The sequence below is a fragment of the Helianthus annuus genome, chromosome 12, assembly GCF_002127325.2.
Source record: "Helianthus annuus cultivar XRQ/B chromosome 12, HanXRQr2.0-SUNRISE, whole genome shotgun sequence".
Classification (NCBI taxonomy): Eukaryota; Viridiplantae; Streptophyta; class Magnoliopsida; order Asterales; family Asteraceae; genus Helianthus; species Helianthus annuus.
Genome location: NC_035444.2, coordinates 47,038,712 through 47,051,794, shown reverse-complemented (window position 1 = coordinate 47,051,794; position 13,083 = coordinate 47,038,712). Strand labels below are relative to the sequence as shown.

The 13,083-nt window shown below is 35.2% G+C and overlaps 1 protein-coding gene across 1 annotated transcript in view; it reads right to left on the bottom strand.

The window, feature by feature from the left end:
* LOC110892775 (aquaporin PIP2-2-like) overlaps positions 1 to 8,428 on the bottom strand; it is a 96,060-nt gene extending 87,632 nt beyond the window's left edge. The window contains exon 1 of the mRNA XM_035981142.1: positions 8,050 to 8,428. Coding sequence (XP_035837035.1) covers positions 8,050 to 8,344 — 295 coding nt within the window. The 5' untranslated portion in view covers positions 8,345 to 8,428. The remainder of the gene's footprint in view (positions 1 to 8,049) is intronic.
* Positions 8,429 to 13,083: the final 4,655 nt, after the last annotated feature.

Sequence of the window (13,083 nt, the reverse complement as noted above, 5' to 3'; positions counted from 1 at the left end):
TAATCTGATGATCCATAACCGTTCTATACGTTCTCACACTTTCTACTGTTTTCTCTAAATCTTGACCCTATATATATATATATTTATATATATATATTATATGTATATATATATATATATATGAAGGTTCAAATGAAAACTACTAGTTAACTCGATAACTAACTAAAAAAAGCATAAAAAACATACTAATTTTGTTTTACTAATTTTCGCTTGTTTTTATGTATAAAAAAATTATAGTGCACATGTGTAATAATACACATACTACACATGTGTATTATTATTTATTACACATGTGCATTACAATTTTTTTTTTGAAAAAAAGTTTTTTTATATATAAAAAAATTGTAAAAAGAAATAAGTATTTTTTTAGACTTTTTTAGTTAGTTCTCGAGTTTTCGTGATAAAAGCAGTTTTTATTTGAACCTTTCCCTATATATATATAGAAAGTGTATTGTATAATATCACTTAACGTACGCTACGTACACGATGTGAAATCGCATTTTATAAAATAGCATGGATGAAATCGCATGTGATAATTTTGATGAAATCGCATGTTGTTTTTTGTAACAATTTCGCATGTGATAATTTTGATGAAATCGCATATTGGTTTTTTTTGTAACAATTTTGCATGTGTTAATTTTGATGAATTCGCATGTTAAAAAACCAACATGCGAAATTGTTACAAAAAACCAACATGCGATTTCAATGTGCGATGAAGATCTGACGGCTAAGATGAGCGCGTACATATTGTACGATAAGGGATATTATACGCTAACCTAACCCATATATATATATATATATATATATATATATATATGTGATGGATCATGAGAAAACTAGTTTAAATGAGAAAACCAAAAAACTAACTAAAAAAGCCTAAAAAAGATACCATTATTTTTTACAATTATTTTATTAAAAATCGCTTGTTTTTACGCATGGAAAAAAACTTCAAAAAAATAATTTTTTTGTTATATTGCACATGTGCACTATTACACATATAATGCACATGTGCAGTATAACAAAAACACTTTTTTTTTGAAATTTTTTTTATATATAAAAAAAGCAATTTTTTTGATAAAAAATTGTAAAAAAAAAATTGGTATGTTTTTTTAGCTTTTTAGGCTTTTTAGTTAGTTTTCTAGTTTTCTCATTTAGATATAGTTTTCTCATGATTCTATCCCTAGGTGATGGATCATGAGAAAACTAGTTTAAATGAGAAAACAAAAAAACTAACTAAAAAAACCTAAAAAAATACCAATTTTTTTTTACAATTTTTTTAAGAAAAATCGCTACTTTATATGTATGGAAAAAAAATTTAAAAAAAAATTGTTGTACGGCACATGTGCACTAATACGGAAAGCCTAAACCACTTAACCCACCTCCCCACCGACACCCCCCCCAAAAGAAAAACCTAAACCCCCCCCCACCCCCAAAAACCTAAATTCACCCTGCCACCAAAAGCCTAACCCCCCCCCCCCCCCACCCCCCAAAAACCTAAACCCCCCACCCTCCCGAAAACCTAAAGCTAAACTAGACTCAAAAAGCTAATTTTAAGCATGTAATGCAATTGTAGTACATGTTATATTGCACATATGCACTACTATAATAATAGTGTTGAAAACAAGACGACACCATAAATCTTTTTTTATGTCATAAAAAATATGCTCGAATATACTTGAATGAAAGATAAGTAAATTTGTGATCTTATGGTGCCATTTTTGTTTTAAAATGATAACGTATAGAGAAATGAGATATTTTTGAAAAGTTATATATATATTTTTTTTCCAATTTTACCCCTCATTCATTAAAAGTCTCCCCTATTTCATTAAAAGTCTCCCTCCCCCTCCTTTTTAGTGGATTTTAGTTAGTTTTCTAGTTTTCTCATTTATATCTAGTTTTCTCATGATCCTCTCCCTATATATATATATATATAGGGTTGGGCTATATAGAAAACCCTATCTATATAAAAAACCCTAGAAAACCCAAGCTCCCGACATTTTTTTTTTGTAAAAATAACACATGTAATATACATGTTTTTAAGACTTTTGGGCCAAAAAATCAAAAAAGCGCCGAAGGGATAATTTAAAAAAAAATTTCAGCAATTTCTGTCTTTTTTGCCTAACACTGAAATTTGTTTATTTTTTTTTTAAAATCCATTCGGCGCTTTTTTGTTTTTTTTTTTGGCCCAAAACACTCTAAAACATGTATATTACATGTGTAATTTTTTTCAAAAAAAAAATGTCGGGAGGTTGGGTAAAAATGGGGGGAGATTTGGGTTTTCAGAGTTTTCTACCTAAATGAGGGTTTTCTGTCTAGCATTGTCCTATATATATATATATATATATATATATATATGGGGAAGGTTCAAATGAAAACTATTAGTTAACTCGAAAACTAACTAAAAGAAGCCTAAAACATACCAATTTTTTTTACCAATTATAGCGCTATTTAAACTAAATAAAAAAAAAATTTCAATTTTTTTTGTATTGCACATGTGTACTAATTTTTTTTATAGTTTAAATAGCGATTTTTAATAAAAAACTGTAAAAAAAAATTGGTGTGTTTTTTAGGCTGTTTTAGTTAGTTTTCGAGTTTTCGCGTTAAAAGTGGTTTTCATTTGAATCATCCCCTATATACATATATATATATATATACATACATATATATATATATATATATATATATATATATATATATATATATATATAACTACAAAATTCTAAAAGAGTAAACTTTCATTTTGCTCCTTGTAGTTTGAGCGTTTTAATAGTTTTACCACAATCCTTTAAAAATAGTCATTTTACTCCCTAATCTTTCTAACTTATCACTATTTTGCTCCGTGCCTCAAACGCCATCCATTTTCACGGTTAGTTTCTGGTCACGTGCCCCTCACATGAGGGGCATTTCAGTCTTTTCCAATTAATTTTTTTTATCATTTTCATAATATTATTAATTCATTAAATCCATTTTTCTCTTCTTATCTATATACATAAATTATTAATGGAGTTAAATGCCTGATTGGTCCATTGGTTTGTAAAAATTGCAGACTTGGTCCCAATGGTCACTAACTACACACTTGGTCCCAGTAGTTGCAATTTTTAAACTCGTGTGATCCTTAACACTAATCTTTGTAAAATTTTCCAGTTAATTTTTTGTGAAATGACTAAATTGTCCCTAAAGAATTAAAAAAAATAAAAAATAAAAAGCCAAAAAGATATGGGTCTACCTCTCATCTTCTTCTCCTTCATCTCTCTCTACCTGTACACATTTTAGATTATCAACAACTCAACATCAATGAAGGGGTATGGTCCCAAAAACCTGCGCCGACCAATCGGGTCACGCGCGGGACCATACTTCTATTATGATAATCTGGCACCTTTCCCAACCCCACGCCGGCTAATCAGGTGAAACTTAGGTCGCGCACGGGGCTTAAACAAAGGCAAGACCAGATCTCACACTTAGCTTCCTTAATAAAGTGCATCACTTCCTTGACCTTGCGCCGGCTAATTAGGCCTTCCACATGTGTCGCGCGGAGGACAGAAGCGCAGGTCACTGTAGGACAACCTACAAGTTTATGCATTCTATCCCTTGCTCTCTCACTATTAGTCATACACTTATTTCCTTAAAACGCATACTTATTCTCCCGCCGGTGAGTGGTTAAGAGGAGAACCCTCTATTCCCATCCTCTTAACGAGCTTAACGAGGTATTTAGTGTTTTGCAAGAAGAATCTGATCACAGCTTGGAGGAGACTAAGAAGATTAACCTTATTTGTCGAGGCATATACCACAAGCTAATCACGCAATTAGGTTGGGTTTTTATTTAATCAATAATTTTAAATTGAACTTACTGGGGAGTGCATCTTTCTCTGTTTCATGTGTAGACGAAGGCGGGACGGGCGGTCGATTGAGTTTCAATGCGTATTAGATTAGTAGGATAACGGCTAGTCGATTCATAAGAGAAAATGAAGGGTGATTGTAGTTCTTTTTGTTTGAAAAAAAAAGTGGTGGTGCTAACAAAAGGTTAACAAGAGTTGCAGGGTAAGTGAGATTTGGGATCTGAGGCTGCTCGGTATGAGGCTTGTCCCCGGTGCGTCTTGGTCTGGCGCCCATCCACACACCGCCCCGCCCCCAGCTACGTCTTATCCGTCTCTTTTGAGACGTTGGGGACGTTCCACAAGAAGACAAAAACCAACCCTCTCCCCCTTTCACATACCTATACATACAATATATACATATACATTTTAGGTCCATCCCTCCATTTCCATTCCTCCATCCTCTTTCCTCGATCCTCACACCCATCCTACGTGGATCCTATGTGATGGATCATCATCCAAGGGAGGACCATCACCATAACGCATAGCCTGAGATTGGGTACATGTATGGGCAATAAATGTAGCAGGTAACGTGGTTTTAGCTTGCTTCTCGTGACTTGTGCTTATTCTTTTGTGTTTTTAAATTTAGCTGGTATTGGTGGGTTGCTTTTCTTGATACTCTCGTTCTTTAGATTCAAAAGGAATCTTAGCCCCGTTATGGACAACGCTATCCTGGGGATGAGCAGGAGACATGGGAAAGAGTGTGGAGGTGGTGGTGGTGGTGGGGGGAGGGTCAGAAACAGAGATGGGGAGAAGAAGATGTGGGATGGGCCCATATCTTTTTGGATTAGTTTTTTTTTAGTAAACTGTCATTTTGATCTCTAATGTCTAGTCACTTTTGTCCAAAATTCAAACCTTTTGCATCTGGGTCCATGTGGTTTTAGTTTTATTGCCATTTTGGTCCAAAAGTGAAGTCAGGTCATATGTGTCTTATAAAATCCTGTTATTTTGTCCTTTTCCTCAAGGGCAAAATGGTCATTTTAAATAAATATCTTTCATAACTTCCATTTCATCTTCACCAAATCTCCACAACTTCACAACAATGGCGACCAACACACTCTTCACTTCTTCTCCTTCACACTCCTCCTCACTCTCACCCTTTCCGTTACACTTCCGTCCTCACCGTCACCGCAATCAGCTTCCGACGACTCAGTCTCACTGACGTCATCTCATCCGTCTCCGATCGGAACTCTACCGTGAGATCTGGAGCAGTCTTCACCTCCGTCTTCTTCTCCGTCCTGTCTATTCCAATGACGTCATCTCACCCGTCCTCAATCGGATCTCAACCTGTTCCTTCGCCTTCAGATCTAGTGCATTCTTTGTCACCGAATGAATCTATGTCGTCTTCTTAGGCAACATCACTGGAATCGGAATCGCCAAACGAAATCGTGAAGAACGGATGGAATCGTCGGACGGAGGAATGAGTGTGGGGAAGAAGGTAGGTGCGATGTTTGGATTGATCGTTGTTGCGTGTGTTGTTGTTTTCGGAGGAGTTTTGTACCGGAAGCGAAAACGAAATATTTTGCGAGCACAGTACAGTCAGGCGACTCGATTGGAGTTTTTCTAGATAAGATTTAAATCTCCACAACCACACATTCTTCCGCCTGATATAGGTTTTCATTATAAAATTTTGATACCCCATTGTTGTGAAGTTGTGGAGATTTGGTGAAAATGAAATGGAGGTTATGAAAGATATTTGTTTAAAATGACTATTTTGCCCCTGAGGAAAAAACACAAAATAGCAGGATTTTATAAGACAAATATGATCTGACTTCATTTTTGGACCAAAATGGCAAGAAAACTGAAACCACAGGGACCCAGATGCAAAAGGTTTGAGTTTTGGACTAAAGTAGCAAAAGTGACCAAACCTCATGGACCAAAATGGCAGTTTACTTTTTTTTTAATTGTTCATGGATAATTTAGTCATTTCACAAAGACTTAACTGGAAAATTTAACAAGAGTTAGTGTTTAGGACCACCCGAGTTTTAAAAGTGCAACCACTGAGACCAAATGTGTAATTAGTGAACCCTTGGTATAAGTCTACAATTTTCGCAAACCACAAGGACCATTCATGGATTTAACTCTTATTAATGCATTGTCTAGAAAATAGTCCTCTTCAGAATCAGAAATCAAATTTTTTAGACCTAGGGCGGGCCTGATAGTGTGATAATTGTAAGATAAGGGTGAAGGGAGTGGTGCGGGAAACCATTCGGCAAACGAGAAAGCCGAGCGGTAACACCGCCGCCCTCCCTTGTTTACCGCGCGCCAAACAAAACTATCGGTATGTACTCACCGATCGACAAAGGAGAAGAGGATAAACATGAAACATTGGGGTGTGTGTGTGTAACGGCATTATTGCCGTTTTTAATAAAAAAAAATTAGACTTTTTATTTATAAATCAACACATAATTGTTTTTTTTAATTAATTTGATGCTTTATTATTTTTATTTAACACATAATTTTTAAAAACAAAAAAACAAAAAAAAAGTTTGCCACTTTCAACTGTCTAAACCATTGCCAACACTTTTTATCAAAGTTTAAACTTTTTCTCCTCTCTGACGTGGCACTCTCTGATTGGTCCATTTTAAAGTTTGCCACTTTCACCTGTTTAACCACTCCCTTCACCCTAACGCTCTGTTCCCGAGTTAACTTAACGAGGGATAAGAAAAGAAAGCAAAAGTGAGAAAGGAAAGGACGAGAAAGGAAAAAAAAAGATGACTTTCCCACCGTTTCCTCCCAAATCGGAAGGAAAGAAAAATTAAAGAATTTAGCCTAGTTTTCCTGTCATTTCCTTTCATTTCCTTCTTTAAATGAAACTCAGGAACACGACATGTTTTATTTTCCTTTCTTTTCTTTCCTTAAATGAAACTCTGGAACACAAAATATTTTTACTTTCTTTCTGTTTCCTTTCCTAATAGATATAGGGATGGTTAGTCATATCATTTCCAAAGTTCTTCCTAGCCATCGCTGTGAAGTTACTAGAGCACGTAGGAATTAATACTACCTGATATTTGATTATCAGACAAGCAGACTACCACCGCCACAACCAACATCTACCACCGCTTGCCACCAACATTTACCACCACCACCACCTTCAACATTTACTGACCATCACCACCACCACCACCACCATGTGCCGCAGCTACCACCAACCATCGGACCACCAAATCTGTTCTGGTCACCACTTCTAGATCCAAAATCTAGATGTGAAACATCGAACCCCTATCACCAAATTTGTCTAGCGGCTGCAATGACGACGAAAGCTATCACCAGATTTGTGTGTGAGTTTTAGAGTTTTGTTCAAGCACAACCGGCCCCCATTCGCGTCTTCGTCGGTGGTTTATTTTAGATCTGTGTGTGAACCGAATCTGGTTTTAGATCTATGTGACTTCGTCCGCGGCATTTTTGGGAAGTAATCCCCTTTTTAGATCTGGTTTTGACTTAGAGAGAGATGGTGGTGGTGGCAGCCGGAGGTGGCGGTGGTGACTGGTTGTGCTGGGTGGTGGTATAGAGATAGATAAATGGTGAGAATGAGTGCCAAGTTAGGGTTTTAAAAGTGAAGAAGATAAAGCTGTGACAAGTTAGGGTTTTAAAAGTGAACAAGATGACACGTTTTTTTAATGAGAGAGGATGAGAGAAGACCGAAATGCCCCTCATGTGATGAGCACGAGACCAGGAATTAACGGTGGAAATGGATGCTGTTTGAGGCGCGGAGCAAAATGGTGATAAGTTAGAAAGATTAGAGAGTAAAATGGTTATTTTTAAAGGATCAGGACAAAACCATTAAAACAACCAAACCACGGAGAGCAAAACGTAAGTTTACTCATTTAGAAATATGAATAATCAATCCAACAATTAAAAGCTCACATTTCTTATATTTTTATGTTCTGTAACAATCATAATCATGTGTGTGAACTGCTTTACAATAGATTACCTTAACAAAAAATTGACTTATACATGTTAGTTATTTTATTTACTCTCTCATTTTTATTGTACAACTACGGAACCATAGCTGGAGATACTTTTGCCTATCTAAAATGGTAGCATAAGCTAAAGTGAATAATGGCGTAAAATTAAATTGCCTATCTAAAATGGTAGCATAAGCTAAAGTGAACAATGGCGTAAAATTAAAAGTAGAGTAGATTGTAGTTAAATAAATGTTAAAAGTGAAGCTAACCAGAGATGTTAGTTGTACAGTAAACAAGAACGAAGATCATGCCACCAAAGGCACAAGCGATACCCAAAACACTGACGCCAACACAAAGGTCGTCGCCCTTGTTGATTTGACTCTTGTAACCAATAATAGTCGAGACGGTAATGTAAAGGAAGAGAAGGGTTGCAATGAACTCAGCGATCACAGCTCTGTAGAATGACCGCATGGTCAGCTCCTTGGCATCGATGAACGCCGCTGGTGGTGGGTTGTGGTAGTCCTTCGACGAGAATGAGCCTTGCTCCACCATGTCTTTCGTCATGTTAATTAGGGAAAGAGATTTTGCGACTTGGGATGATGGTGATGGTGGTGAGATAAAGGGGGAGAGGGTTGGAGGGGTGAACTAAGAAGTTACTATATTTATAAGTGGATATTTGTTTACTTAGTTGGAAAAAAAATTGACTTGTAACAGAAATATAGTATAAGTATTCGACCCACCCGATTTACCTTTTTGTCTCACAACCTTCTGATGTTTTCTTAATTGGTGTCCATACTTTGAGTAAAATAAATGTGGAGTAAAATGTCAAAACGCACTTTGAGTTTAGGTTATTTTTGACACTTTAGTTAAAAAAATAAAACAATTTGAATCTGGGTTGCTGATATTTCATTTTTTTATGTCACTTTCATCCAAAAAAACAAATTGGGTCAAAATTTTCTCCACTTTTTTTTTTGGCGTATTCTTTATTTTAAGAGTTAATTACATAGTTAGTCCTTATGGTTTGCACAAAATAACATACTTAGGTACTAATAGTTTAAAATCACCTTCTAGATTATTAACTTTTCATTTTGTATCGTTTGGAGGTATTAACTTCTAGGGCATTAACATAGTTAGTCCCTGTGGTTTGCACAAAATAACGTACTTAGGTACTAACAGAACGTGATTTTAAACCTACAAAAAACGTTAATACCTTCAAATGTTACAAAATGAAAAGTTAATACCCTAGAATGTGATTTTAAATTATTAGTACCTAAGTATGTTATTTTATGCAAACAACAAGGACTAACTATGTAATTAACTCTTATTTTAATGAAGAGTAGAATTGACTTTTTATCCTTTTATATAACTAAATTAAAATGAGAAACACGACAAAAAAAAAAAATGAAGGTTAACAGAAAATTCTGACCAAATTTACCTTTTGGATGAAAATGACATCAAAATTGAAACCTTAATGACCCAGATTCCAAATGTTTCATTTTTGGACAAAATTGACCTATGTTCAGGGACTATTTTGGCATTTTACTCTTCATTGTGATGTACAATTTTATTTTATTTTTTGAAACTTATAATAACTAGGTTTAAAAATAAATATTATTCTATCAATAAAGTTATATTTTATTACTTTAATAAATCTACTAAGAACCCCCAAATTATTAATGTGGTTCATGAGAGTATATATGTTACGGTCACACGTCTAAGTTTAGATAGATGTAAGCCTCTTAAAGTTTAAAGTTGTGTCAATATAGCCAATGTATAACAAATTTATATCACTTAAGTTAAATAAATACAAACTATTTTTCTTAATCTTATCCTCGTCTTTAAAGTTTCTTTCATTTACAACGTATATTATAGAACGTCTCTTGCTTGTGTGATAATGTTTATAACTTTTTAAGTCGATGAATGAAAGACGTTTTGATTGAAGAGAAATTATGAAAAAATGGTTTCCGAATACTTAAAATGTCACATTATTCATATACGGAAGAGTGTATTCATGTTAAGTATTACCTGAATTGTTGTATTTAATAAGAAACTATTTTCATATTACTTAAAAGTGGATATTATTGTATTTAATAAGAAACTAGGGTGGAGATATAATAGGAAGTTTATTTGGCTAGGAAGGCTAGGAAGTGATCTTGACCATCCATTTACTTAATCAAGGGCTAAGATTAAATCAGGGAAATTGAAAGTAAAAAAAGAGGCGCGTGACTTTTTTCAGGGGCAATCTAGTCAATCCAAGCCAATAGTTTCTCTCTCCTCCAATTCCCCCCATTTTTTAAACGTTAATAACTCTTTCATACGACATTATTTTTTTATAAAAATTGCACCAAAAAAACGAGTGTTTTTTTATCTTTAAAACGAGTATACTATTGCTATATTTTGAAAAAAAAAATTTAAAACCCAGTTGCGTAAAACGCAATAGAAAAAACCCCAGTATCGTAAAACGCAATGAAAAAAAAACCCTAAAAAATGACATTTTTTTAAAACGCAATGCACAAAAAACACAAAGAAATGACTTTTTTGTAAAACGCAATGGCCAGAAAACACATAAAAATGTGTTTTACCTAAAACGCAATGCACCAAAAACACAAAAAAATGACTTATTTGTAAAACGCAATGGCCAGAATACTCTTAAAATGTCTGTTTTCTAAAACGCAATGGACTGAAAACACATAAAAAAGTGTTTTACCTAAAACGCAATGCACAAAAAACACAAAGAAATGTCTTATATGTAAAACGCAATGGCCAGAAAACACTTAAAAATGACTCATTCTAAAACGCAATGGACTGAAAACACCTAAAAAATGTGTTTTACCTAAAACACAATGACTAAAAACACTTAAAAATGTGTTTTTTTCTAAAACGCAATAGCTGTCTGTCACTGTGAACTGTCTGTCACTGTGAACTGTCTTATTTCTAAAACGCAATGGACACATAAAACTGTCTGTCACTGTGAACTGTCTGAATTGTCTACGAATTACTGTCTTCGAAATGAGCCAATTTATGGAAATTCAACCCCAGCCAGGGGCTCTGCCCCTTGGACCCCGCCAGGGGCTGCCGCCCCTGGGACCCCGCTACCGGGGGCTGCCGCCCCCGGACCCCCGCAAAGATCGTAAAACGCAATGACTAAATAAAAAACCCAGATCATGAAAATGAAATTAAAGAATTTCTTACATGGATCGAAGCCGATTTCTTCATCAATTGACGGAATTTGAATGATAGAAACACTTATCAACGCTCGAATCGAACGAATCGAGTGATTATCTCCAAAATCACCGGAAAAAACGAGATTTTTTTATGAAATTAAACTGGGTTTTCTTCAAAAAAAAAGCTGAAGAACACGATGATCGGGTTCTGAATCATTGATTTGTGATGAAAATCGCACTATAATGTAGTGATTATTGAGATATAAAGTGAAGAAATAGTTGAAGATGGTGGATTTTGAAAATGATGGGTTTTTGAATTTACTGGGTTTTGAAAAAGGAAGAAGAAAGAGTTGGATTGACTAAAATACCCTTTCTCTTTATTTTAAAATTTGCCACATGTCATAATCCTATGGCTTCCTATCCTTCCTAGAGAAAATTAACTTCCTATTTGATCTTTACCCTAAGAAACTATTTTCATATTACTTAAAAGTGGATGGTTTTTTAATAGGTTTGAATTTTCTTTTAGAAAATAAGGCATTGATAGCCTTTTCTTTAAATGTGTGTGTTTATATACACTTGATTCACATGTAGACATTATTATTCTTTTAAGTGTTAATTGCAAGAATTGTCCTTTATTTTTTATGGTTTTTTAGGTGATGTCCTTTATGTTTAAAATTGACGAGTTTTGTCATTTATGTTTAAAAATCAAGCATGTTTTACCCTTTGTGCCTAACCCAATTTGTTTTCTCAGTTAAATGTGACCACGTACAGGTCACATGAGGGTAGTTGTGTCATTTAATGTACTACAGAGCATTTTCCCCCAATTTAAAAAACCCCAAACCCTAACTCTTCCGATTTCCCCTAAATCGATTATCATCAAGAACTCACGGGGACATCGCAAGTTGAAATCTTTCCCCAAATTGAAGATGGTGATGTGCCGATGTGGTAAAGAAGTAATAATCTTGACTTCTTGGACCGACAATAACCCTGGTCGCAGATTCTATGGTTGTCCAGATCAAGGTTCAACATGTGGATTCTTAGACTGGTATGATCTCATAAGGTGTCAACGATTTGTGGACATTATCCCAGGTTTGCTTAGGGGAAGGAAAAACCTTGTAGCTGCTAACAGAGTTCTTGTAGAGAAAGTTAAAGTCACTGAAGATGCTAACAGATTTCTTGAAGACAAAATATATCATAGTGAAAGCAATCTAGGAAATTGAAGAAGATGTTGGGTTATTGTTGGATACGGTTTATGTTGGTTGTTCTATTTGGATGTACTGGTGATTGTATGCACTGATGGTTATGGTTCTAGGGATTATGTAAGGCTATTGTCGTGCAAATATACACAATGTTTGTAAAATGGTAAGTTTGGCCCAAGTATTGTATCTTTAAAGTGGCGTTAATGAATATATGTGTTAATGGATGTTGAATGTGTTTATGAATATTGAATGTGTTTATGAAGACCTGCACAAAGCCTGGCAATTTGACCATATTAAATGTAACACCTAGTAAAATCGTGTCCAATTATGTATTGACACGTGTCCCTATTCCTAATTATGCCTGATGTTGGCTAGAAGGACTATTTTTTCCAAATGTGAAAAGTATGAATGTGGAGGGACTAAAAGTGTCAACATGCTAAAACTATGCCTCTTAGTGACCTTTCACGGTGTCTGTATTCTCAAATGAGCCACTTGTTGGACGAGAGGAACCGTTTGTGATTTTAATTAAAGGTTTGTGATTTGGAGGACTAAAGGCGTCAACATGTTAATTTATACCTCTGAGTGACCCTTTATACGGATCGGTTGCTGTTGATGTTCGGTTATACTCTCGGTTTGTACCAAAATTTGGCCAAGAGGGGTTAAATGTGCCAAGTTTGAAAGTATATAAGAGTTTAAAGGCTAAGGGACCAAAGCTACCAAACTTGCCAAGTTATTGGAGGTCGTCGCGGGCCGCGAAGCACTTAGGCCGACCTATCGCGGGTCGCCAGACGTTGCCCAGCTCGAAAATTTGCTTGTTCTCCAAAAAAAGCTACCACACACTCAGTTTTCGACACTATGGGCTGGTTTCTAGTTTATGCCACGTACAAGGACACTTGCAGGCACCTCCTGACCCTCCATTACACCTGTAAACACCCCTGTA